At 44.0% G+C, this 27,727-nt stretch overlaps 1 protein-coding gene across 4 annotated transcripts; it reads right to left on the bottom strand.

Moving 5' to 3' along the window:
• LOC123776791 (phosphatidylcholine transfer protein) lies at window positions 1–27,727 on the bottom strand. 4 transcript variants are annotated; one of them, XM_087854517.1, is made up of 6 exons: window positions 27,450–27,727; window positions 9,035–9,152; window positions 6,425–6,504; window positions 3,315–3,486; window positions 2,352–2,419; window positions 1–1,247 (listed from the first exon to the last, which is right to left on the bottom strand). In XM_087854517.1, exons 1-6 carry the CDS (start codon window positions 27,588–27,590, stop codon window positions 1,182–1,184), a joined length of 645 nt encoding a protein of 214 aa, XP_087710643.1. In that variant the 5' UTR covers window positions 27,591–27,727; the 3' UTR covers window positions 1–1,181. The 4 variants fall into 4 exon arrangements, with proteins under 4 accessions (XP_087710643.1, XP_087710644.1, XP_087710645.1 ...); XM_087854518.1 differs by having other exon boundaries at window positions 9,035–9,149; XM_087854519.1 differs by lacking the exon at window positions 27,450–27,727 and adding an exon at window positions 27,258–27,396.

The following is a 27,727-nucleotide window of genomic DNA, read 5'->3' as shown; positions in this document are numbered from 1 at the left end:
TTTTAAGTCACTCTGTATTTATTGATATTAAATCTGTTTTTCCCAGAGAGAAGACATACAGTCTGACATATCCCATTTTAGTAAATCCTCTGCTTCTGGATTTACATCCTGAATTTCTATGACCTCTAATCAAGGTTCAGTACCATCACACACAGTGGTTAAAATTTTTCCCTGAGAACATGAAGGCTGTGCCTTTAGCCACAGAATATTTTGCCTTACCAAAATTCAGGAGAAAAGAGAAAACTGGAAGTCTTTTGGTGGTAGAAGAGGCAGGCAACTTAGGTAGAATTCCTTAGAAAAAGATGTACAGTCAGTCGATCCACTAATTAATATTTCCCTGACTGTGAACTATTGTCCGTTCAATATCGCTAAACATTCTAGAAGGGAAATTTATTGCCCAGAAAGACACTTTATCACAGGGCTGTGTGCAGAGCATCTTGACTTTTGCTAACTGCCAGAGCCATCATGATGCCTCAGTTTCCAATAAAATGCAGAGTTAGTGAGGTATGAGCAGCCTCCCCCCAGGGGCATGTGGGAAACAGAAACCCAGACATGGATGATGAGAAAATGTGGTTATCACATTAAGAGCTTAGTCAGGCCTGCAATGTTTCTCAGAATGGTTTGAATCAAAACAGCTCATGATCCTCCACAAGTAGGAATGGCAGAGAGACTTACTGGATTATCACCTCAAACCCCAGCCAAATCAGTACACCAAAGCATGAGGCAAATGGACATCAGCCCGTGTCTTCCAGTCTTGGTGCACAGAGTCCACTCTGAAGGGGATGGGGCTCCCAGCAGCCCCTCCTGGGTTGTGAGAAGCCACATTCTGGGCAGGAGCCAGCTCTCTGGGATCCGTTGCTCTTGCATTGTTGTGGTTCCTCCACCCACCCATCCCCCTAAAATGGCACAATGGAATGACTGTGTTCTCTACTGAGGACTTCCCTTTTTAAAAATAAACAAGCAAAAGTTTCCCTAATCTGACCCATAGTCAATAGAGGAAGAAGGCAGCCAGTCCTGGGGTGGGGAGTGGGAAAGGAAGCCAGGCGTCAGGCAAACACACTCAGGGACAACGTGTGGGACAGTGTGCAGGCCTCTGAAGACAGAAAAGTGAAAGGAAAGCTGAGCGTCGGTGGGCTGTGGCACTTCCAAATCATCATTCCATGCACACACGATTCCCTTTCTTAGGATCTCCTTGGGTAGTTCTGACAAGCTTTTGCCATGTCCTTTAAGAAGTTAGGAACGCCATTCTGCAAAACAAAGGAGACCATCACTTCTGTGTCCTCATGGTCATTACTCCTGATTCTTTAAGATATGGCAAAGGTAAACAAAGATGACTCTGAGAATAAGAAATATGACAACGGGGCCCCTGTCCAGTTTCTACAGAACATGGCCACAGATCATAACAGAAGACCCAAGGCACAGGTGAGACTAGATAGCAGGGGACACTGTTGTGTATCTTGGCTTTTGCTAGTAAAAAGCTAAGATGATTCTGAGACACTATTTTTTGAAAAGAAAAAGCAGAGGAAATGGGATTGGGTTGGACTATGGGATTCTAACCCAGGAATCACAGGGAGGACTTCTTTTACAGAATTAGGAAACAGGGTGTGGGGCAAAGCGTAGACTATGTTATTACTTAGTTAGTGCTGAGCATTGTGCAAGACATTCCCCCAGATACTTCCTTCCTTACCACGACTCTATGGGGTGGTAATACCTGTCCCCATTTTCAAAAGGGAAGATATCAACGTCTTCCCTAGGTTATACAGACAGAAGCAGGACCAGGACTCAAAATCACATGTGTTTGACTCAAAGCCTATGCACTTTGCATTCTCCCATGGAATGTGCTGAGCCCTGTCACCAGTAAGTAGGACTCCTACAAAGCACTGAATTGTTCTCATAAAGCCAGGTTCTCAGGGGTCTCTCGTGATCTGGCCACCACTGCAGTCTCCTCTCCCTACAGAGAAACAAAACTGGAGGCTTCCAGGCTTGGACACATCTGGTTGTGTCTCAAGCCAGATTGGCCTGTCAGACTCCTCCATAAGCGGACACAGGGTCCAAAGGCACCATTTTTCCTACAAGGAGCAGGCTACTATCTGGAGGATGCAGAGAGTGATCCTGACAGGGTCTTTCTAGCAGGTAGGGTCTGACACTCTAGCTAAGGATTCTTCTCTTCTGTCCCAGCCTCCACGTCCTGGGTTTTGGCAACCTCAGTCCTAACTGTAGTCACTCATCCAAGCTGCTTCATAAAAGAGCTTCATTAGGCCTGAGATACAGTGTCTCTTCAGCCTGACAGCCCCATGGGTAAGTCAACATTTGTCAAACACACTTCTCCCTCCTGGCTCCCAAGATCTCACCTTGGCGACCCAGTTAATGAGCCAGGACGGAATTTGGCCACCCGGGTTATCGAAGTAATACATGAAAACTAGAAGGGAAAGAAAGGACAATTCAGGAGGAGAAAAAAGATGTTAGACAACAACAAACCCTGCAAAGCTTCCCCCTTTATCTTCAGGCTCCGAAAGTAAGGAGGGAGGGAACACGTGATTCAGGAGGACTTCTCTCCTCTGCCTCACCTCTCAGAATAAATATAAATACAAATACAAATATAAATATAAATGTGTGTGCATGTGTGTGTATATGCACGCACGCACACATTTGTAATACATATGTACAGGCACATTTTGCTTGGACATAGTCTCTCACTTAATTACCTCTCTCATTACTTATCTTAACAGTCCAAAGGAGTTGGTAAACTTAAACCCCCACTTATAAATGACAACATGGAGCAGTTACGTGGCATATCCAAGGTGACAGATCTGAAAAGCTTCAGAATTATGGTTCAGACCTGGCCTCACACACAGGCCACGCTGATTCCCATATAGCAAGTGGCTGGCTGCCTCCCCGCCCCCCACAGCTTTTCTCCGTGCGGGCTGGAACTCAAGCAGGCAGGTCCTGAGTGTGCTAAGCAGGAGCTGCGTCCTCAGAGACAGTCGTGCCAGCCCTCTTGCCCCTGCGCCCCCAGGCCCGATGTATGTATCCCCAGGACTAGCCTGAAGTGAATTTCCACATCTTCTGGTCTGATTTCCTCTGGACAATGCCAGAGTCAATAAAGAATGGCTTCAGCCAGATGTAAACTGCCACCATGCGCTCAAGCCAGGTTTCTGGGGGTGAACTGATCTCCCCAGGGTTTGATCCCTTGTTTATTTTACACCTGTGCCCATTCTCTGACCTCAGGGAATAAGCATCATGCATTTTTCATGCCTAACAAGCAGCATGGCCTAAGTATGGTGGCTCTTTGCCAACATGCTCCCCGGCTTTACCTCTGCTCCCCTTCTTGCCATCACTCTCAATCGCCAGGCTCTGCTTATACTGATTCACGCGGACCACACCAGACCTCTCAGGAATCTGTGGCACGGAGGTGCTCTGGGCCAGGACCACGAGGATCTTCCGCCCGTCCATGTCCAGGTCTCGCCGTTGTCGGACGTAGACATACTATACTGCTAGTCAAGGCATGATATCGACGCCAGCATTTCAGATGGGTGGAAGGAAACCCCAGAAGCCAGAAGCAAAGTGAGATGATTCTATTTCTCCCACCTGGCACTGGCTCCCTTACAGTGGTCCTTCACTTCCCTGCCCTGTCTCCCTACCTGCACTGAAAGATTGTGCCTCATACAACTCGATATTCTCATTTGACAGCATCCATTAGCTACTTGATGCTTTCAGTTACATGGGGAAACCACTCCTCCCCTAAGAAGGCACTATGAGATATGACGGACTGATCATTCATCAGCAGTGTGAGCCTGCATTAGTCACTCAGCCTTTCTGAAGCTAAGTTTCCCTCCACAGGAAAAGGGGGTTAGATTCCCCAGCAGGCACGCTTGGTGGGGGCAGTGGAGAAACACTGGGGCAGAATAAGTACTCCAGAAACACTGGGGTCATTCCACTTTGTCCTGCCCTCCCCCAAAGCTCTACTCAGTGACCTCTATGCACAGAAGATGGTCAAGCAATGTTACTTACACCTACTGGTCAGAGGAAGAAACACTCGTACCTGAATATTTGGTAGGCAGATGTCCTCTCTGGGTTAACACTGGTTAACCACCCAGAATAACAAAGCCATTTTGTCTCTTTAAACACTCACAGAGCACTCACTATGTCTATGGTACTATAATAGGGGAGATGATTTACCCGTAAGAAACAAAGAGAGTTACCATTTACTGACCCTTTACCATGAGCCTTACACATAGCCAGTTTTGATCCTGACAAGGTCCCTGTGAGTTTGGTGTAAGTATCCTCATCCTACAGATGACAATATTGAGGCTCAGAGAAGTAAAGAAACCTGCCAAAGATCCCATGGCTCACTTGGAACCCGAGTGCAAACCCAGATCTGGCTCTAAAACCTAGTTCGACTTTCATAGCTGGATAGGCCTCAACAGATTTTTAGGTTTCGCACTAGAAGGAATTCAAAGCCTAACGATAAAAAAATAAAAATAAATTGTAAAAAATCACTCTAAGTGTAACACAGTTACACTCACTGTAAGAGCAACAAGCACAGCCCCATGCCACCAGGGAGTCTCTGCAGCGCCAGCAGGGGTCCCAGCCCTCACTCAGGCACCCTGCAGAATGCGCTACTGCCCCGACTCTGTGGACTGACAAGTAAAGTTCGTAAATGTTTTGGGGGAGAAATGATGTTGCTTTGGCTCTGACTTTCTGACACCAAGAATTTTTATTTTTTCCTCACAGCAAAAATTGTCCTACTCTCTCCCAAAAATTCCTCAGCTCATGGGACAGATATCACCTGACACTTCATTGAGAAAAAATCAACCTGATATATTGATTAATATTTGGCAGAGGTCTTCGAAAGGTTGGAAGGTCCCGCCTACCATATGGCCTATGACCAGAGAACCACCAGTTCACTGAGGCCCAGAGAAATGAAGGGACTTTTCCAAAGTCACACAACAAATCAGAGAATGAGGTCACATTCAATCTGGGATCTTTGGCTCCAAATGAATGTTCTTTTCCAGTGCACTATTTTCTGTTCTCAAACATTTAACCACTAGTGGAGAGACCTGCATATAGAGAGATTAAGAGACTCATTATCGGATTGTGTAGTATATATAGAATTTGAAGTAGCCCCAAGTGTCTATCCCTAAGACCTACCAGCAGTGTCACAGTGAGGTCAGAGAGATGGGATCATGCCCTGGTCAAGGTCACCATCTCTGGAAATAACTGGACCTGGGTCCCAAACCTGCCTCTGCAACCCACTAGTTGTGTGAACAAGAGCAAAGTTCTGGACTCCTCTCTGCCTCAGTTTCCTTGACTGTGAAATGAGGATGACGGTACTTACTTTGCACACTTGTTTGCAGCATCAGGGAAAACCACATAAAATCTAAGGGATTAAGTAATCCATAATTTGTTGAAATATATACCATATGTTGTACAAACTATCTAGCAGTATGTGAGCAAGAAATAAACCCTTACAGAGTTTATAATCTAGTTGGGGCCAAGGAAACACATACACTTAGACACAAAATCACATACAAACAATATACATAAAACACGGCCACATGCTCCTCCTCTTTCTAGAGAATAATTATTTAGGAAATACAGACTTATACAAAACTAAAGCTAGAAAAAATCTCAGTGATCATCAGTTTGGTGGTTTCCAAACTTCTTTTTTGAATCCACAAGACTCTTTGTTGACAGGATCTCCTATGGAAATTCAGCGTGTAACATACTCAGCTGCTGTGATTGAAGAGGACAGTGAAGGAGTGGGAATCTCACCTACCAGTCATCCTGTCCCCACCCTGCCTGTCCTTCACATTTCCATGCCCCTTCGTAGGCTAGTCCTAAGAGGGCTTCTTAGAACCTTGGAGTGTCAGTTAAAACTCCCCACATTCCATTCAGCTGTTTTAATGATAAATGAGGGGAAGAAACATACATCCAGTATCCACAGCCAACAGTCCGGGAGGGATCGCTGTGGGTTCAGTAAAACAAGAGGGGATACGGGGAGAGCTGGAAAGTAGGGGCCTGAGCTCCAGTTCCCACTTTGCCAATAATCATCTATATGTTTGCCTCCGTCACTTTACCTCTCTGGGTGCCCACTTCCACCTCTAGAATGAGGGAATGTATTAAACACTGTTTATAAAAAGTTCTTTCCAGGTCCCCAATTCTGTGGCCCAACAATTTCAAGCCTTAGGAAACTTCTTAGAAAAGTCTAAGCTGCCCTTCAGTGACCACAATCACAGAGGCTCCACACGGTCAGGCCCAGACATCACACACTAAGGTCTCAAAAGTCACACAAGAAGCAACAGTTTTAGCATATGCTTCTTAAGAATCAAGGACAATGCTGTCCACACCTGCTGGGCATGCCACCATTGGGCGATGGCCAAGGGGCACAAGAAACACTTAGAAAGCCAAGTAGGAAGGATACATCTCTGTTGGACATGGGAAACGGGTACTTCACTTGCCAGTAGACCACTGTTTCTCCATTGCATTCCTTTTCATAGAGGTCTAAGGAAAACAAAAGAAGTTAATATATCTGGAGCTTCTGGGCTCCATTTAACAAGAAGCCTAGGTATGATGACCTCTGAGGATATGATAAACCACTAACTCATAAGGCACAGAATTCCAGAAAAAATAAGACAGATTCATTAATGCTGAAAGCTTGTTGCCCAAGGGCAGAGTCTATTAGACATAAAAACACGATTAAAAAAAATAATAAAACGTGTCCATTGTATAGCACAAGAAAGATTCTCAAATAGAACACAATAAAACAAAATCAGGCATCCAAAAATAAATGTTCAGGTTTTAAAATCAGGGCAACCACCAGATGTCACTAGATTCCCAATAGTTTTGCTTTTGAAACCTTTTCTCTTTAGATTTCTTGACCTTTTACAGCTATCCTGGAACTGAGTCACCCAGTCTAGTGTGTTCAGCTGTGAAAAGGTTCCAGGGAGGGCAGTGTCCTTCCTAAACAGCTAGGAAGTGGCAGAACTGTGGCTAACCCTGAGTGTCTTGCTTCTCTCCTGTTTCTTTACATTTTACCACAGCTACAATGACCAGAATTCCTTAATATTCCTTCATTGTATTGTGCGCAAATAGCAGCCGACTCTTGGCTGGAGAAAGCAAAGGAATTCAATGACATGCACACCCTCTGACCCCAGCTGTGCAGTAAGCTGCACACTAACCATTTAGAGAAGGAGCCAAGCCGAGCCTGCTGAAGTAACCACGAGAGCCCCTTGAGGAGCTCCTGGTGGGGGAAATGCATGATTGAATTCAGCTTCAGAAAGAAAATCTATTAGAAGCAGACCATGGATTAAAGAGCTTGCCAGGGCATTGGTGCCACGAGGGGCTAAAGACAGCCCTTGAGAGGAAGGGAAGAAGTGGACGTGTTACCTTTGCATGCTCAGCATCACCTCCCCTTCCTGGACCAGCAATCTCAGTTCTCCTTCAGGGCATCATCCTTTCCCTCTTCCTTACTATGTGGTTTAAGCAGGACTGACTCAGCATTAATTTCACGGCTGGGAAAATGAGGAAGACATGGCCCAGTATTTGTTCAGGGGTGGTACATCGGGCCAGGGCCAAAAAGTGGTTCAGTAAAGGCTCTCAGGTAGGTCACAGAATATCTAGAAGGACCAGAGTTAGGCTTAGTTCCAGAGAAGCCAAACTACTGCTGTGACTAGACTGGACACGGTAGCATGAATGGCTGATGCCAGGTACCAAACATCAGAGGCTCTGCCGTGTCTCTCCCAACATCAGGTACCTTAGCCCCTCCATCACCAGAAAACGGATTGTGGGGCTGCCTGCTTGCTCATGTTGTTCTCTCTCAAACTGAAGCTGCGTGTTGTCTCACCGGCAACATCTATATTACATCACTGAACCATGGCTGCGAAGGAGACTGGGACAGACAACATCGGGCTTCTCCCTTGAATGGAGGAGCATCAAAATTCACCCTAGACAGGAAGGCTATTTGAAACCACTAAGAGCAAAACCATGACAAACATCCACAGGACACCAGGACAGCAAATTGTGGGACTCATTCCTATTCCTGTGGGGTTATTTATACGGTGAGACCATAAGCCTGGATCATCTGGGGGCCATCTTGGCCATGACAGAAGAATCTGCCTGAGAACTAGGGCAGCTCAGAAGAAAACTGAGTCCAGATGCAGAAAGCATTTAAACATTAGACGCAGTGTCCTGGAGGTCAGAAACCCCTGGACTATTCAATGCCATGAACCAATAAACTCTTTTTCCTTTTCTCACACTGGCATTTGTTAACTTCTTGTTGCTTGCAGCCAAGTGTCCTGACTCTAGCAAGAGTCTTTCAGAGTTGACGTGCCCCTGGGCTAGCTCTGCAGTTCTAGTCCACTGTGACTGAGTGGCAGAGGCCACTCCCAGCTCTAAGTGACAGGAGGATCACCTCTTTCATAGCCGCCCATCGCTTTCATGGTCAAATCTATGCACTGTAGCCTCGTGGCCAGGCTGGGACCCTGGGGATCTGGCCCTTCCTCCCACTGTAGCTCTAGATTCTGCTACCCCAACAACCCAATAAAATCAAACTGCTCAGTGTTTGCACATGCCATGCTGTTTCATGCCTTCCTCGCTTTACTCATGCTGTTCCCTGGGCCTCAGATGGCCTCAAACCACTCACCCCCTCATCCCCTCACCCTCTCAGCTTCTTACCTATATGCCTTCTTGTTTTGTGATTTTTGCATTCTTGTTGTTATAAAACTTTGATTCAACTTCCAAAACGAAGCTTGGACACCACCTCCTCCAAGAAGCCTTTGTGACTTTCTAGATATATGGGATGATGACAGACTTACAGTGAGCACAATGGAGGCCTCGGAGCAAACTGGAGAGTGGCATCTGAGAGTGTGCAAGGAATCACAAAGGCATGTTTCAGCCCAGAACTTAAGACTTTCACACCAAAAGTAAAAAATAAAATATAACATAGTACAAATCACACCTGTTGCTCTGCTGGCTAGAATAACAATAGTTTCTACTTTCTAGATGATTTTTAAAAATAATAGGTGTCACTCACCTTTAACATATTGGTCCCACTGTTTTCTGTAGTCTAAGTCCATATAGACATCTGCAAGCACAGCTGGCAGGCAATTGTCCAGAACACCGAAGACTTTATACTCATAAAGTCCAGTCTGCTATAAAAACAGAACAGGCAGAAACCACCTATTGATTCCCAAATTGAGAGACAGCTGGATTACACAGCATATGAAAAACAGCTGTTCATGCAGCACCATCACTGATGACGTCCTCTGTGGTCTTGGTGACACAATAAGGAACAAGCAGGTGAGGCCCCTGCTCTCATGAGTCTTATATTTGCTTGTAGACATTGGTGGTGGTAGTGGCTATAAATGCTACCTAAGTAATCTGAATAGGTTATAAGGAAAGTTGGAGAAGGAGTTAAGATGGCAGAGGAGTAGGGGACCCCTTTTTCAGCCGGTCCCCTGAGTCGAGTTGAATAGGTACCAGACCATCCTGAACATCCACGGAATCAGCCTGAGATGCAGGAAGATACATCTGGATCTCTACAAATGAACATCTCCAGCGCTGAGTATTGAGGTACGAAGCAGGGAGCCGTGAAACCGCGCACAGATATCAGAAGATAAACGGAAGGGGAGAGAGCCGCCGCGTTCGGGCGCGGGGAAGCGGTAGCCAGCTGCACGGGGGAGCGGGCGGACTCGCGGACCAGCACCTGTGAGAGAGCAGACTGAGACCGTGAGCCAGGGAACACGCGGTACCAGACTGAAACGGAGCTCCGGTGTGCTCAGTGGAACCAGACGGAGACCGGGAGCTCCGGAGCGCGCGGGGGCGGCGGGCAGATGGCGGCTGGCGGTGTTAGAAACACAAAGGACAGAGACGCGCCGGCCCTGGAAGTGAGGGCTGGGACAACGGGTGTGGGGCGCACATCCCAGGACGCTGCAGGGTTGAGCAGCACCAACAGAAACAGAGTTAAAGTGGCCAGAACATCAGAGGAGAACGGTCCGCGATCCCTCTGTTCTGAGACAGAGGCTGAGATTCGGCCACTGCTGCTCTGACTCTCAGAAGAGGCACAGCAAACCGCCACGGAAAGCCGCCAGAGAACAAAAGCCTGGAAAGACTGGCTCACAGTGTGCCCATCCCCATCCCCCCTCGCAGGGGACACAGAGACTCTACCCAAACAGGGTTGCCTGAGTATTGGCGTGGCAGGCCCCTCCCCCAGAAGGCAGGCTGAAAAATCAAGAAGCCCACATCCCTAAGATCCCTATAAAACAAGGGCGCACAGTCTGGGTCCCGGTCAATAATTTGGGCTCTGGACAACCCCGCAACCTCTCCTCATCAGAATGACGAGAAGGAGAAATCCCCCCCAGCAAAGAAAAGACAATGAGTCTGTGGCCTCTGCCACAGAACTAATGGATATGGATATAACCAAATTATCAGAAATGGAATTCAGAGTAACAATGGTCAAGATGATGTGTAGACTTGAAAAAAGTATTAACGAAAATGTTAATGAGAATATAGAATCTCTAAGGGCGAAAAGGAGAGCAAATCTGGCAGAAATTAAAAATTCTATGAGCCAAATGCAGTCAAAACTAGAGGCTCTGGGGCGCCTGGGTGGCACAGCGGTTAAGCGTCTGCCTTCGGCTCAGGGCGTGATCCTGGCGTTATGGGATCGAGCCCCACATCAGGCTCCTCCGCTATGAGCCTGCTTCTTCCTCTCCCACTCCCCCTGCTCGTGTTCCCTCTCTCGCTAGCTGTCTCTATCTCTGTCGAATAAATAAATAAAATCTTTTTTAAAAAAAACAAAAATTAGAGGCTCTGACGGCCAGGGTGAATGAGGCAGAAGAAAGTATCAGCGAATTGGAGGATGGGTTAGTAGAAGAGAAAACTAAAATAGAATCTGGACTTAAAAAAATCCACGTTCAAGAATGTAGGTTACAGGAGATTACTGACTCAATGAAACGTTCCAATGTCAGAATCATTGGCATCCTTGAGGGGGTGGAGAAAAACAGAGGTCTAGAAGAGATATTTGAACAAATTGTAGCTGAAAACTACAACTTCTATATTCTCATTAACATTTTCGTTAATACTTTTTTCAAGTCTACACATCATCTTGACCATTGTTACTCTGAATTCCATTTCTGATAATTTGGTTATATCCATATCCATTAGTTCTGTGGCAGAGGCCACAGACTCATCGTCTTTTCTTTGCTGGGGGGGATTTCTCCTTCTCGTCATTCTGATGAGGAGAGGTTGCGGGGTTGTCCAGAGCCCAAATTATTGACCGGGACTCAGGCTGTGTGCCCTTGTTTTATAGGGATCTTAGGGATGTGGGCTTCATTTTGAACCTAAAGATACATTCAGACTGAAAGTAAAGGGATGGAATACCATCTTTCACACCAATGGACCTCAAAACAAAGCTGGGGTAGCAATTCTCATATCAGATAAATTGGATTTTAAATTAAAGACTATCGTTAGAGACACAGAAGGGCACTATATTATTCTTAAAGGATGTATCCAACAAGTGGATATGACAATTATAAATATATATGCCCCCAACACGGGAGCAGCAAGATACACAAGCCAACTCTTTACCAGAATAAAGAGACATATAGATGAAAATACGTTAATAGTAGGGGACCTCAACACTCCACTATCAGAAATAGACAGAACACCCATGCAAAAAATTGACAAAGAAACAAGGGCTTTGAATGCCCTACTCGACGAGTTGGACCTCATATATATAGAACACTACACCCCAGAACCAAAGAATACTCATTCTATTCTAATGCCCATGGAACATTCTCAAGAATAGACCATGTTCTGGGACACAAAACAGGTCTCAACCGATACCAAAACACTGAAATTATTCCCTGCATATTCTCAGACCACAACACTTTGAAATTGGAACTCAACCACAAGGAAAAATTTGGAAGAAACTCAAACACCTGGAGACTAAGAACCATCCTGCTCAGGAATGATTTGATAAACCAGGAAATAAAAAATCAATTTAAACAATTTATGGAGACCAACAAGAATGAAAACATAACGGTCCAAAACCTATGGGATACTGCAAAGGCAGTCCTAAGGGGGAAATACATAGCCATCCAAGCTTCACTCAAAAGAATAGAAAAATCTAAAATGCAGTTTTTATATTCTCACCTCAAGAAGCTGGAACAGCAACAGAAGGACAGGCCTAATCCATGCACGAGGAAGCAGTTGACCAAGATTAGAGCAGAAATCAATGAATTAGAAACCAGGAGTACAGTAGAGCAGATCAGCAGAACTAGAAGCTGGTTCTTTGAGAGAATCAATAAAATTGACAGACCACTGGCAAGACTTATCCAAAAGAATAGAGAAAGGACCCAAATTAATAAAATTATGAAAGAAAAAGGAGAGGTCACAACCAACACCAATGAAATTGGAAGGATTATTAGAAACTTTTATCAACAGCTTTATGCCAATAAATTAAGCAATCTGGAAGTGATGGAGGCCTTCCTGGAAACCTATAAACTACCAAGACTGAAACAGGAAGAAACTGATTCTTTAAACAGGCCAATTAATTATGAAGAGATTGAGTCAGTGATAAACAACCTTCCAAAAAACAAAACTCCAGGCCCGAATGGTTTTCCTGGGGAATTCTACCAAACATTCAAAGAAGAAATAATGCCTATTCTCCTAAAGCTATTTCAAAAAATAGAAACAGTAGGAAAGCTACCAAACTCATTCTACGAGGCCAATATTGCCTTGATCCCCAAACCAGGCAAAGACCCCATCAAAAAGGAGAATTACTGATTTCCCTAATGAACATGGATGCCAAAATCCTCAACAAGATCCTGGCTAATAGAATCCAACAGTACATTAAAAGGATTATCCATCATGACCAAGTGAGATTCATCCCTGGGATGCAAGGGTGGTTCAACATTTGCAAATCGATCAGTATCTTAGATTTTATCCAGAAAGAAAAATTCAAAAATCATATGATTCTCTCAATAGATGCAGAAAAAGCATTTGACAAAATACAGCATCCTTTCCTGACTAAAACCCTTCAGAGTGTAGGGATAGAGGGTACATTCCTCAATCTCATAAAAACCATCTATGAAAAGCCTACAGCAAATATCCTTCTCAATGGGGAAAAGCTGGAAGCCTTTCCCTTAAGATCAGGAACACGACAAGGATACCCACTCTCGCCACAACTATTCAACATAGTACTAGAAGTCCTTGCAACAGCAATCAGACAACAAAAAGGGATAAAAGGCATCCAAATTGGCAAAGAAGAAGTCAAACTGTCTCTCTTCGCAGACGACATGATACTCTATATGGAAAACCCAAAAGAATCCACTCCCAAACTATTAGAAGTTATAGAGCAATCCAGTAATGTGGCAGGATACAAAATCAATGCTCAGAAATCAGTTACATTTCTATCCACGAATAATGAACTGAAGAAAGAGAAATTATGGAATCCATCCCATTTACAATAGCACCAAAAACCATACGTTACCTTGGAATTAACTTAACCAGAGACGTAAGGGATCTATATTCTAGAAACTATAAATCACTCTTGAAAGACATTGAGGAAGACACAAAAAGATGGAAAAATATTCCATGCTTATGGATCAGAAGAATTAACATAGTTAAAATGTCCATGCTACCCAGAGCAATCTACACTTTCAATGCTATCCCGATCAAAATACTGATGACATTTTTCAAAGAACTGGAACAAATAGTCCTTAAATTTGTATGGAACCAGAAAAGGCCCCGAATAGCCAAGGAACTGTTGAAAAGGAAAAACAAAGCTGGGGGCATCACAATGCCGGATTTCGAGCTGTACTACAAAGCTGTGATCACAAAGACAGCATGGTACTGGCACAAAAACAGACACATAGACCAATGGAACAGAATAGAGAACCCAGAAATGGACCCTCGGCTCTTTGAGCAACTAATCTTTGATAAAGCAGGAAAAAACATCCGGTGGAAAAAAGACAGTCTCTTCAATAAATGGTCCTGGGAAAATTGGACAGCTACATGCAAAAGAATGAAACTTGACCACTCTCTCACACCATACACAAAGATAAACTCCAAATGGATGAAAGACCTCGAGGTGAGACAGGAATCCATCAAAATCCCAGAGGAGAACATAGGCAGCAACCTCTGCGACATCGGCCAAAGCAACCTTTTTCATGACACATCTCCAAAGGCAAGAGAAACAAAAGATAAAATGAACTTGTGGGACTACATCAAGATAAAAAGCTTCTGGACAGCCAAGGAAACAGTTAAAAAAACTAAGAGGCAGCCCACGGAATGGGAGAATATATTTGCCAATGATGCTCCAGATAAAAGACTGGTATCCAAGATCTACAAAGAACTTCTCAAACTCAATACACCAGAAACAAATAAACAAATCATAAAATGGGCAGAAGATATGAACAGACACTTTTCCAATGAGGACATACAAATGGCTAACAGACGCATGAAAAAATGTTCAAAATCATTAGCCATCAGGGAAATTCAAATTAAAACCACACTAAGATACCACCTTATGCCAGTTAGAATGGCAAAAATTGACAAGGCAAGAAACAACAATTGCTGGAGAGGATGTGGAGAAAGGGGATTCCTCCTACATTGTTGGTGGGAATGCAAGTTGGTACAGCCACTCTGGAAAACAGTGTGGAGGTCCCTTAAAAAGTGAAAAATTGAGCTACCCTATGATCCAGCCATTGCACTACTGGGTATTTACCCCAAAGATACAGACGTAGTGAAGAGAAGGGCCTTATGCACCCCAATGTTCATAGCAGCATTGTCCACAATAGCTAAATCGTGGAAGGAGCCGAGATGCCCTTCAACAGATGACTGGATTAAGAAGATGTGGTCCATATATACAATGGAATATTACTCAGCTATCAGAAAGAACGAGTTCTCAACATTTGCTGCAACATGGACGGCACTGGAGGAGATAATGCTAAGTGAAATAAGTCAAGCAGAGAAAGACAATTATCATACGATTTCTCTCATCTATGGAACATAAGAACTAGGAAGATCGGTAGGGGAAGAAAGGGATAAAGAAAGGGGAGTGTTCAGAGGGGGAATGAAGCATGAGAGACTATGGACTCTGAGAAACAAACTGAGGGCTTCAGAGGGGAGGGGGATGGGAGAATGGGATAGGCTGGTGATGGGTAGTAAGGAGGGCACATATTGCATGGTGCACTGGGTGTTATACACAACTAATGAATCATCGAACTTTACATCAGAAACCAGGGATGTACTGTATGGTGACTAACATAATATAATAATAATAATAAAAGGATATAAGGAAAGTTATGTATTCAGTGGTGCCTGATTTGGGGATGGGGAGGGGTGTCCTATATAATTAGGTGGTCAGGAAAGGCCGCTATGAGTGATAACCTTTATCAGAACATCTTATTCTAAATATGAGAAGGAGCCAGCCATGGAAAATTAAGGAAAACTTATTCCTGGTAGGGGGAAGACCCTCCAGTTGACGGACTAGCATGCTGAAAGAACCAAAGTCACAGGGTCCAAAGAACTATGGATGGGGGGATAGTGGTAGGAGCTGAGGTCACAGAGGTAGTAGGGGCCAGACTGCAAAGGGCTTTGTAAACCAGGGTAAGGGGTAAGGATTTTGTTCTAACTACTAAGGAAAACCAATGAGTGACTTTAAATGGAGGAAATAATAATTAAAAAGATGATTCTTGCTGCTTGGTAGAAAGTAGATCATAAAGGAACAAGGAGATGGATTTGAAAACCAGTGCCATCGTCCAAATAAGAGATGATGGGGATTTGAACAAGAAGGTGACAACAGTGATGGAGAGAAGTCCAGTGATTTAGGGATATATTTAGAAATAATGTCAGCAGGAAGTGCTGGCAGATTGCCTCTGGGTAAAGAGAAAGCAAAGAATTACTTACAACCTCTGCTTGAACAACCAGGGAAATGGGAGCTTCATGCTCTAAGAAAAGTTGGGAAGAGGTGATTTGTGGGCTGTGGGGAAATCTGAGTTTGAGATGCTTATTAAACATCCCAGTGGGAGTGTCATGTAGGCAGCTAGCATTCAGGGGACAGGTTACTCTCAGACATCCATGGGGCATAATGAAAACCAACACCTTGTTTTTATCAATTCCAAGACAGAATTTTTCAACAACTTCTTTTTTATTCAAGTTATTTGTGTATAAAGGAAGAAGCAGCAGTGTCAAATCACATTATTCCCCTTTATTCAGAAAAAAGACCATTTCTAGATTCAAAAGTACAAGAGAGTTCCCGGGGTTTTTTTTCAGGTGAAGCCATATCCTCGTTTGTGAGGGTTCTGGGCTGGAGTTGGCCATGCTACACATTTCACTTTCTGTCCAGTGGCAACTAACAATTCCTGACCCTCCCCTTGCCTAAAGGCTCTATCTTTAAGATTGAGCCAAAGGCTTTTAGATTAATTTCCATGCAAAAGCAAACAAACAAAAAGGATGCTTTTAGAATGACACATTCTTCCACATGCTAAAGAAATGTTATTGGCAGGGCACCCGGGTGGCTCAGTTCGTTAGGCAACTGCCTTTGGCTCAGGACATGATCCTGGAGCTCGATCCTGGAGCTCCATATCCCTGCTCAGTGGAGTGTCTGCTTCTTCCTCTGACCCTCCCCCTGCCTCATGCGCTCTCTCTCTCTCTCATATTCTCTTTCTCTCTCATAAATAAAATCTTTAATAAAGAGAGAGAAATGTTATTGGCTAATGGAACATGAGTAAAGCTATCCCCTTAACCCCATGCTAAGGAGTTAGGTGAAGTCAAGAGGTAAACATGGTGAATCTTTCTAGAGATCTTGAGGCTGCAAGGGCTTCCTGGCTCAGGGGGCATAACTCAGGGAAAAACACATCCTAGTTTAGGAATCTCATAGATATGTTAAAGCACCTGGTAAGAAATAGAAGATGAAACTGAAACTGAATGTATAAAGTTCTTCCATGTCTTTATACCAAGGGTTTCCAACCAGCAAATGACAAGCCAGTAGGTCTGAACCCCTCACGAGCTATGCCATGGATGCCCCAAAGGAAGGGGCAGACAGCAGGAGAAACATCTCCTTCTCCCTCCTGTCCTCTCCCCTCACACATATGGGAAGGTAGTGAGGGTTTATACATATCCATTCATTTATTAATCAGCTTTGTAAGAGAGACCATTAGTTCCCCTGTTCAAATGTATTAGGACCCCATTTTCTGTACACACTGACTGAGCAAAAGGGGTAATTATGTATTGAGGTAATGATCTCAGCTTATATGAGTTAACTTTGGTTATCTAGATAAATTCAGACAAACTGTTTCCTTAAAGTTTCCCCTTCTGAATTTAGTATGCCCTATGTGACCTCAGTCCTATACATATCACAGAAAAGAAAAACAGAAAGCCCTCTTAGGAAGAGAAAAATAGAACGATGTGATTTACGTGAATTCAGAAGAATGAACTATTGTTACAATTTCCTCTAAACACTCCTTTCGTGGCAGAACTGAGAAACGCCAGGGCTCCAGAGGAACAAAGTGCTCACTACCATTTCCCTCGTCTAGCAGTAAAATGTGCTTTTCAAGTAACGTACAACCCGCCCAAATTCTTGGATCAAGGCACTTGTTCACCTGTTATTTCTTTCTAAAAAGGATCTCAGCAAACATACATTTTTATTTTGTCTTCTAAAAATTGAATTTTTTATAATTGTAAAAAATAATATTCATTATAGGACAACTGGAAAATGCCAAAAAAAAAAAGAGTAAGGAAAATAAAAATGGCACATAACTCCATCATCCATAAAGACCTAGTTTAGTATTTGACATATATAAGCAAATAAACACTTCCATATGTTACAAAATGGGAATGGTATGGTTTAACCAACTTGTATTCTTATTTTTAACAAGCTATGGAGAGATCACAGCTAATTTAATTCTTCTCGTAAGTCAACATTTCCAATATATTTTTTTAAGATTTTATTTATTTATTAGACAGAGAGAGAGACAGTGAGAGAGGGAACACAAGCAGGGGGAGTGGGGGAGGGAGAAGCAGGCTTCCCGCCGAGCAGGGAGCCCAATGCGGGGTTCCATCCCAGGACCCTGGGATCATGACCTGAGCCAAAGGCAGATGCTTAATGACTGAGCCACCCAGGCGCCCCAACATTTCCAATATTTTTAAAATATAAATATTGCTGGAATAATCTCTCATTTCATATGGACCAAGTTGGTCCATAATTCTAATTTTTTCATTAGGAAAGCTTCCTTAGAGACAAATTTTGGGGTAGAAGGTATTACCATTTTAAGGTTCTTTATGCTTTTTATGAGCCTTTAAGAAGTTTGTACCAGGTCCCTTAAAAAGCTAAAAATTGAGCTACCCTATGATCCAGCAATTGCAATACTGGGTATTTACCCCAAAGATACAGATGTAGTGAAGAGAAGGGCCATTTTGCCCCAATGTTCATAGCAGCATTGTCCACAATAGCTAAATCGTGGAAAGAGCTGAGATGCCTTTCAACAGATGACTGGATTAAGAAGATGTGGTCCATATATATAATGGAATATTACTCAGCCATTAAAAAGAACGATTTCTCAACATTTGCTGCAACATGGACGGCACTGGAGGAGATAATGCTAAGTGAAATAAGTCAAGCAGAGAAAGACAATTATCATATGGTTTCACTCATTTATGGAACATAAGAAGTAGGAAGATCAGTAGGAGAAGAAGGGGAAGAAGAAAGGGGGTAATCAGAAAGGGGAATGAACCATGAGAGACTATGGACTCTGGGAAACAAACTGAGGGCTTCAGAGGGGAGGGGGGTGGGAGAATGGGATAGGCTGGTGATGAGTATTAAGGAGGGCACGTATTACATGGTGCACTGGGTGATATAAGCAAGTAATGAATCATGGAACTTTACGTCAAAAACTAGGGATGTACTGTATGGTGACTAACATAATAAAAAAAGAGTTTGTATGTTATTTAAAAAAGGAAGAAGAAGGAGAAGGAGAAGGAGAAGGAGAAGGAGAAGAAGAAGGGGGGGAGGAGGAGGAGGGGGGAGGGGGAAGGGGAGGAGGAAGAGGAGGAGGAAGAGGAGGAAGAAGAGGAAGAAGAGGAGGAGGAAGAGGAGGAGGAAGAGGAAGAGGAAGGAGAAGGAGAAGGAGAAGGAGAAGGAGAAGGAGAAGAAGAAGAAGAAGAAGAAGAAGAAGAAGAAGAAGAAGAAGAAGAAGAAGAAGAAAGTTTGTACCAGGGGCGCCTGGGTGGCTCAGTTGGCTAAGCATCTGCCTTCAGCTCGGGTCATGATCCCAGGGTCCTGGGATGAAGTCCCGCATCTGGCTCCTTGCTCAGCGGGGAGCCTGCTTCTCCGTCCGCCTGCCACTCCCCCTGCTTGTGCTCTCTCTCTCTCTGCGTGCTGTCTCTCTGGCAAATAAGTAAAATCCTTAAAAATATTTTTTTAAAAAAGAAGTTTGTACCAATTGATACTCTTGCCAGTAGCAGAGGAGCATCTCATCAGGATTGGGTACCATTGTTTGTACAAACAATTTGATAGGAAGACGCATGAAACTTCGCTTGATTTGGGCAAAGTTTTTATCACTGATGTGTAACATCTCCTTAAATTAGAAATATAAATCCTCTGCATATATGTCTCTAAAATTACTAGTACTTCAATAAATTATTCCAAATAGATTTACTCAAAGAGGTTACTGGCTTTCCTGAAGCTCCTCCAGAAACCATTTCTAAGAATGTCTCTATCTCTTTATCATGCTGTAAAACACGGTGTATACTTTTCTGATGCTGCATTTCTAAATAAAATAAAAATTATTCAGTGGTAGGGAATCAGTATATCTCTTGTGTAGAATACAGTGATCAGAAGAAACAGAAGATTTGGCATAGCATACAGTACCTTCTTTCTTGCTAAGAGACCCTCTATGACAATGTACACAGCTAACTTTGCTGGTCTCCTACACAGGTTTGAATATAGATGTTTGGAGCCACAGCAGCTATTTTGTAATGATGAGGTAACAAACATGAGGAGGAACAGTAAAAAGACTCAAGCGTTTTACTGGCATCATTGATCAGCTACACCAGTGCCAGCTACTACTGACCTTTGCCCTACTTATTAAGTGAGAAAAATAAACCCCTTTGAGTCACTGTTAGTACAGTTTCCTGTGATATTGCAATGACATATATAAGAGAGGAAGCTTTGTGTCATAAGATTCACATTTATATTTTACTTTGAGTCATGTGGGTGTTTACCATGTAGGCTCAGACCACCTTTCAGAGTAAATCCACCAGTCTAGAGCACACAATACCAGATAAATACCAAAAAGTCTTAAATATATCCTGTTCAAACTCAGAAAAGAAAAAGAGAAAATTGACCTACAGAGGAACATACATGTGGATTACACCAGGATCTCATCAGAAACCAGCCATGTAAAAACAGAGTGGAGTAAAATATATAGTATACTGAAAGGAAAAAGCCACAAACCTGGAATTCTATATCCAGTGAAACTGTCCCTCATGAGTGAAGGAGAAATAAAAGTTTTCCAGACAAAAACAAATGAGAGAATTCATCAGCAGAGATCTACTCTGGAAGAAATGTTAAAAGCTGTTCAGAGAGGGAAAAAATGCTATAGGTCAGGAAGTCAGATCTACATAACATAAAAATTGTCTTCAAGCTTCTTGAAGGTATGAACTTTGTCTTACTCATCAGATACCACCAGGGCTTAGCATAATGCCAGGCACACAACAGGTCCTAAAGACCCCTCAAATGAATACATGAATAATTTGGAGTTTTTATTAACCCAAAGGTAGCTATGGAAACGTGTCTATCATAACCTAAATGGCAAGATAAGGTTGTTAGGTCTATCTCTAAGGTTTTCTGGGTCTTAAAGGCACATTAAAAGTCCCAGGCTAAAAATCAAGCATTCATATTTGCATGGATGCTCCCTTTCTTATAAGAACATATTCACTTGCATAATTTCCCTGAACAATAGATAAACTAGCCTCATAAAATGATGTCAGGGGATGGTGAGCCTGTGAAGTAACAAACTATTCCCACTGGAGGCCCACTAGAATTCTCCTTCCACCCATACATGGTGACTCTAATGTCAACAGCAGGTTGGAAGACCAAGCAAGAACCATGTTCCACTCCACATTGCCCCAATTCAGCCTCTGGATCACCCTGTTATTGCTGTGGTATCGTGTCCAAATATCTAGAATGCCCAAATCCTTGATGACAAGTAACTTCTCCTCTCAAGGGGTCCCCAAGGCCAGTGACAGTTTTGCTTTATTAATAGTCACCTCCTGTGAACCCCTTGTAGGAATTTAATGAAACACATGAATTTAATGAAAGGCATGAAGCTTGGCTTATACCTAGAGACAGAAGTGGGGGGTCCTAATCATCCCTCTCCCCTCACTCTCCCCACTTTAAATCTTGGGACCAACATTCTCATAGAGCCTCACACCACATGCTCATCCTGAGAGAGAAGTGAGGAGCGGAAGACCTGAGGCTCTGACATATCCATCCAGCTGTGTGCTCAGGAAATTGGAAAAGGAGAAGCAGACAGAGACAGAGAGTGTGAGTAAGAGAGCACAAGAGCCGGCCTCCATCTGCAGCAGGTAGGAGAGTACCACACATGGGTGCTTGGCATTCAGACATGGTGGCCCTGCCAGTAGTAAAATATGGCTTGATAAGTGTCTCAGGTTCAATAACTGTTCTGTCACTCCTGCTGGTAACTCCTCTTCCCTTAGCAGAGAGGCAGAAGAGTGAGAGAAGGGGTCCGTCCCAAAGACACCCATGACACAAACCACTTTATCATCTCACCTGTGGGGGTGGTACTGGAAACTTTTCATCCATTGAGGTAAATCTGTTCTCCAGGGAGTTAAATCTGTGTTTCCCTCCTCAAAGCTAAACTTTCTCTTAGCCCAGCCTGGCTAAACATAATTTTCGTAAGAGTGCCAGGCGTTTTGAATTCAGTAGGTGCACAGCATGGAAAAGAACAGTCCCTGGAAAGAGCTGTCTGCTCTTCACCACACTCTTTGATTAGAAGGATAAAGACACAATGCAGTCAGTCCCTTCTCACAATGCCAGACATTCAGATTTTAAAATGTTAAGAAGTCAAGCCAAACCAGATCTAGTCAGACCACTATTCACTTGGCCTAAATTGAGGATAGCTCCCCAGGTGATTCTAATGTGCCTGAACTTTGAAAAACACTCTCCCGTACATTTCTCCTCCAGATATTTGCATGATGCCTTCTCCTACTTCATTTCTATCTCCACTCAAATGTTACCTCTGCAGAAGGGCTCTCCGGATTCCCTTATCTAAAACACATCACATCACCCATGGCCACCACTGCCATACCATCTCTCTACCCCTTCATCCCACTTTACTTTCTTCATAGCATTTTTCACCCAACATTTCATTATATATGATAGTTTCTTCTCATCAGTGAATGTCATTCATTGTTCAAGAACTCATTATTGAAACAGTAGGCGCATCTTCCTGTTCACTGCTTATCCCCAGTGCCTCTGAGGTCAACAGCACACGGGAGACATTTGATGAATATTCTCTGGATGAAAAAATGAATGATGGTGGGCAGAATGGAGATTCTAACCCGGGACAATCTGCTTCCAAAACCCATGTTCTTCCCATAATACCCCGTGGCAGCTCTGGGCTAGTTTTCCCTAGTCTCCAGAAAGTAGTTCTTGCCTCGAAGCAAGCTGTGTATTTGGTGCCGAGCCTATCAAAGCAGGCTGTCTAGTTACTAGTTATGAGGTCTTGTGTGTCTCACTTCACAACTCTGGGTCTTATTTCCATCTGTAAAATAGGAAAATAAGCCTGTCTCTCCCTACCTTCCAGATTGGTTTACAGGGATAAAGGAAACAGCATTTTGTAAATTAAATCACCATGTAAAGGTAAGTTATTGACATTATCACCTGGGGAGGAAAAAAGAGAAGGGAGGATGGAAACAGAGCAGGCAAAGGGAGTAGAAAAAAGAAGTCAATGGAAAACATGATGGTGTTGGACAGAATGATTTCAAAGAAACTTCCAAAGTCCAAAAATTCTGTGATTTAATAGGAAAGGAGAAAATGGAAAAAGTACCAAATACTGTATATCAAAAGTAGCCATCAGTCCAAGAACATGATTGAGAATTATTTGTCTACTAAAAAAAAAAAAAAAAGCTACAATCCTTTTTAATTTTAAAATAGAATTTATTTGTTACAGTGGAACACTCAAAGGCCTCTACACTTATTTCAGTCTTTTTGAAACATGTAATAACAGATCATTATCAGAGCTCATGATGGACCAACATAAATGGCTATACATGATCCAGATGTAGGACTGGCCTTATTCTGATGGGGATATTATCCATAGAATATGCTCCTCGGGACGCCTGGGTGGCTCAGTCAGTTAAGTGTCTGCCTTCAGCTCAGGTCATGGTCCCAGCTGGGATCCAGTCCCGCATCCGCTCCTTACTCATAGAGGACCTGCTTCTCCCTCCCCCACTGCATCTCCCCCTGCTTGTGCTTTCTGTCAAATAAATAAATAAAAATTAAAAAAAGGAATATGCTCCTTACTCAAGTCATTGTAAATATTTTGATAAAGAGGGAAGAGGTCCCTTTTGCATGGGCACTACACGTAAACTTACTGCTACAAAACTCAAGCAATCCAGGAAGACTCACCAGATTACGTGCCTCACTCTCCCTTTACAGGTCTTATAGATGCCAAGAAAAATGAGAGTAATTAATAAGAAAGTGGGGAAAGACAGAGGGAGGAATCAAGGCACTCATCTCAATAGAGTCAAAATTTTTGATGGCTATTAAGAAATAGGATGAATGAAGCAGATGTTGATGGGGTTGAGGAAAAGCCTTAATGCGGGACCTTTGAAAGATGGGGGCTCAGTGGGACCCCCTGGTGGCCCTTCAACATTAAAGAGTTCCACTCTGTTGACCCCAGTTGTTGGCATTTAAAAAGTCAGAAAGCCAAGAGGGCAGTAAGAAACCTCACCTGGACTCCCCTGCACAAATGGTCAGGTAGATTAATCAAGATGAAGATTGACAGAGGGGCCCCGGTCTTCTGCTCTGACCTCCAGCTGGGGACCTGAAGGGGCCATATGCACTCATGTGGGTAAAATGGTTTGAGTGGGTGGAAGAAAAGACAAATGACAGTAACATGCAAGTTGTATTAAACACCACTCGCCCGTAAGACAGATAAAGTGCTCTGGGGCAGACAGGTACAGGTCTACACAGAGTGTGGGACAAGCTGAATTCACTTTTGATAAAGTGTGATAGTCAGATGAAAAGATTTCCTAACTAGAAATTAGAGGGAATTCCCTTCCAGGAGGAAGGTAAAACATGGGAGTCAACCTGGGAAGAAAATGAGGCTTTAGCAAGTGCGCCAGGCAGCAAACAATGCTGGAAAAAGCTAGAACACAGTAAGGATTCTAGGAAAGGGCTTATACCCTGAACCAATGGGGCCTCTTGACATTCTAATACAGATGGAAATCAAAGTGGCCATGAATGGCCCTTCATCCTAGCTGCTGGGGCTCAAGGGCACACCTACTGGAATCCCATGGCCCTTTAAACTTAGACAAGTTATCTGGGAGCACCTATACTTTACATCAGTGAACCATGACTTCTCTCATCCCTACAACAGGTTGAAATAAGACATATAGTATAATTAGTAGGGGTGGGAGCTATTCTAAAGACCACTGATGTCCTCCCAACCAGAGGGAAGAGGGCCCTGCTACGTAACAGTACACAATGAAAACAATACCCAGTACAAAGCCATCACTGTCTCAGCTCACAGGCACAAAAGCAAAGAACACAGGTCCATTGGAGGGGTAAAGGGTAGAGTGGTCTGGGTTGGCTAGAGGACAGGGGGTGTGCAGATGAGTCAGGACATAAAGCTGGAAATGTAAGTTGGGACCAAACTAGTACAGTACAGTCAACAATTTCTGACAGTACAACTTATAATTTTTCCACTTTACAAAAGTACAGAAGCAATATGCATTCAGTAGAAACTGTACTTTGAATGTGGAATTTTGATCTTTCCCAGGGCTAGTGAGATGTGGTATGGTACCTTCTCCTGTCGCTGGGCAGGGGCAGTGAGCCACAGGGTCGAATACTGATACAACTGTTCTGCACTCATGCGATCATTCTGTTTCTCGCTTTCAGTACACTATTCAATAAATTACATGATAGTCAACACTTCAGTGTGAAACAGGCTTTGTGATGATTTTGCCCAGCTCTAGGCTAATGAAAGCATTCTGAGCACGGTGACGATCAGCTAGGCTAAGCTATGACGTTCAGTAGGTGAGGTGTATTAAATGCATTTTTGACTTACCATACTTTCAACTTACAATGGATTTATCAGGATGTAAACCCATCTTAAGTTGGGAAAGATCTGTATAGCCCACCTGGCAGCATTTGCCTTCCTTCAGAGAGGGAACTCAGCAAGGAGCCTATCCATGGCACAGGTCTGGAAGTGGACAGTTGAGCTCTGATCCCAGTTCAAACCCTCAGCAATCAACTCAACCTCTCCACATACTCCGTTTCGTATAGATAAAAAGGTGGTAGTTACGTTAAGGGTGATGTGAGCCTACTAGGTATTTATCCACAGGATACAAAGTGCTGATAGGAAGGGGCACATGCACCCCAAAGTTTATGGCAGGACTATCCACATAGTCAAACTATGGAAAGAGCCCAAATGTCCATGAATGGATAAAGAAGATGTGGTATATATACACAATGAACTATTACCCAGCCATCAAAAAGAATGAAATCTTGCCATCTGCAACAATGTGGATGGAACTAGAGTGTATTATGCTAAGTGAAATAAGTTAAAGAAAGATATCAAGATTTCACTCATAGGTAGAATTTAAGAAATGAAACAGATGAACAAAGGGGAAGGCAAGGAAAAATAAGATAAAAACAGGGTGGGAAACCATAAGAGTCTGTAGTTTACAGAACAAACTGAGGGTTGCTGGAGGGGAGGTAGGTAGGGGGATGGGCTACATGGGTGTAGTATTAAGGAGGGCATCGTTGGGATGAGTACAGGGTGTTGAATGTGAGTAATAAATCACTAAATTCTACTCCTGAGACCAATAATACACCATATCTTAACTAATTTGAATTTAAACAAAGTAAAAAATTTTTAAAAAGACTGACGTGAGGATTAAGTCGATACCTGTAAAGCACGTAAGCAGTGCCTGGAACATAAGCATGCCACGTGTGAGCTATTACACTAGTTATTCTTAGCTTTAATTCTGCAACCAACAGTGCCACTGAAAGGGGAGTGGTAAGACCACAGCCTGTCCTTCAGGTGCTTGAACAGGCTGTACTGTGTAGGAGAGAAGGGATCAGAGAGGTGGAAGGCCAGCAGTTACAGAGGTCACTGCAATTCTACGTGAGAGGTACCACCCATCGTGGCAGCCACAAAGGAAAGAAAAGGGAAGGGAAGGAGGCCAGATATCAGACGTGTCTGAGCAGTCGCATTGACGAAACCTGGCAAATGCCTGGATGTGGCTGGTAAAGAAGAGGGAATAGTCAGAGAGAGGAATAAAGGATTTTGCTTGAAAAGATGTCCATTTTTGCCCCAAGGCAACAACTGAAATTACGCTCAGAAATTAATTCTGCCTGCTCTGGGCTGTGAGCTTGTTCCTCTTGTCACACCCAGTGGCTCTGACACACATGTTCAGAATGCCTCCCTACTCCTCTGCCAGGAAGCCTTGATTGCACTTACCTGCCTAAAGGTGACTTTTTAACCCGTGTGCCATGCACCTGCTATCACACAGTGTAGCTGATGACAGATCTCAGGTGCAAAGCAATCTTTCCACCTGGATACCTACCTGGTTTCAAAGGCCTCTGGTGAGCGCCTGGAGACTTGCTTAATAAGCAACTCCATGCCTCCTACCCTTTAAATCATCTTTCTCCCTGAAGCTTCGGACTAAATTATTAAGTGCTGCTTGCAAAGAAGGGGCAGCCATGAAGAGAAACAAGCCACTAAAATGAGATGATAGTAACTCCCTTCTCAGGCACACTGCTCCACACTCATACTATCCCTGCACACTCCAAAAAGTCCAGTCTCCTTTCCACCCATAAGCAAACCCTAAGGTTCTGCCCACCCCACCGACACACACACACACACACACAGCAGTGGCACCCACCGGGGAGGAGGATCCACGACCCTCTCAGGCAAGTGCATGGGGCCAAGACTCAGCCTACCCACGTTTTAACTCAATGTTCAACTTCCAACAGACCACTCCCCCCTTGGCTTTCAGACCTGAGGTTGAATTGGATGACCTCCCAAAGGCAGGGGGCAAAGTCAGCGGCAGGCACTGCCCCTGCACTAGCTCCTCCCAGCTCCACCTGACCAAGTCTGGCCCTGTCTTCCGGGGCCGCAGCCCAGCACTTCCCCGGGAAGTCTGGCCCTGGTGAGCGACAGCCCCGGGTTCTCCAGCGGGCCGGCCGCTACCTGGTCCAGCAGCCCGTAGATGCTGATGCCCAGGGTCTCCACCAGCTGCTGCCAGTCGGCCCCGGCCGGCGCGGGCTGCTGGAGCTCCGCGCAGGCCTCCCGGAACTGTTCCTCGGAGAAGCCGCCAGACGCACGCTCCATCTTTCCACAGCCCAGGCTCCCCAGCCAGCAGGCGAGGCCGCTGACTGGCGGAGTGTGCGTTCCTGAGCCGGCCTAGAGGGTGGTCCAGCGTGATTGACAGTGAAGGGAGGGTTGACGAGGAGCTCTTCGGACTTATG

This window comes from Ursus americanus, chromosome 23, assembly GCF_024610735.1.
Source record: "Ursus americanus isolate L20-20 chromosome 23, mUrsAme1.1.p, whole genome shotgun sequence".
Classification (NCBI taxonomy): domain Eukaryota; kingdom Metazoa; phylum Chordata; class Mammalia; order Carnivora; family Ursidae; genus Ursus; species Ursus americanus.
This window is presented reverse-complemented; position numbering and strand designations above follow the sequence as displayed.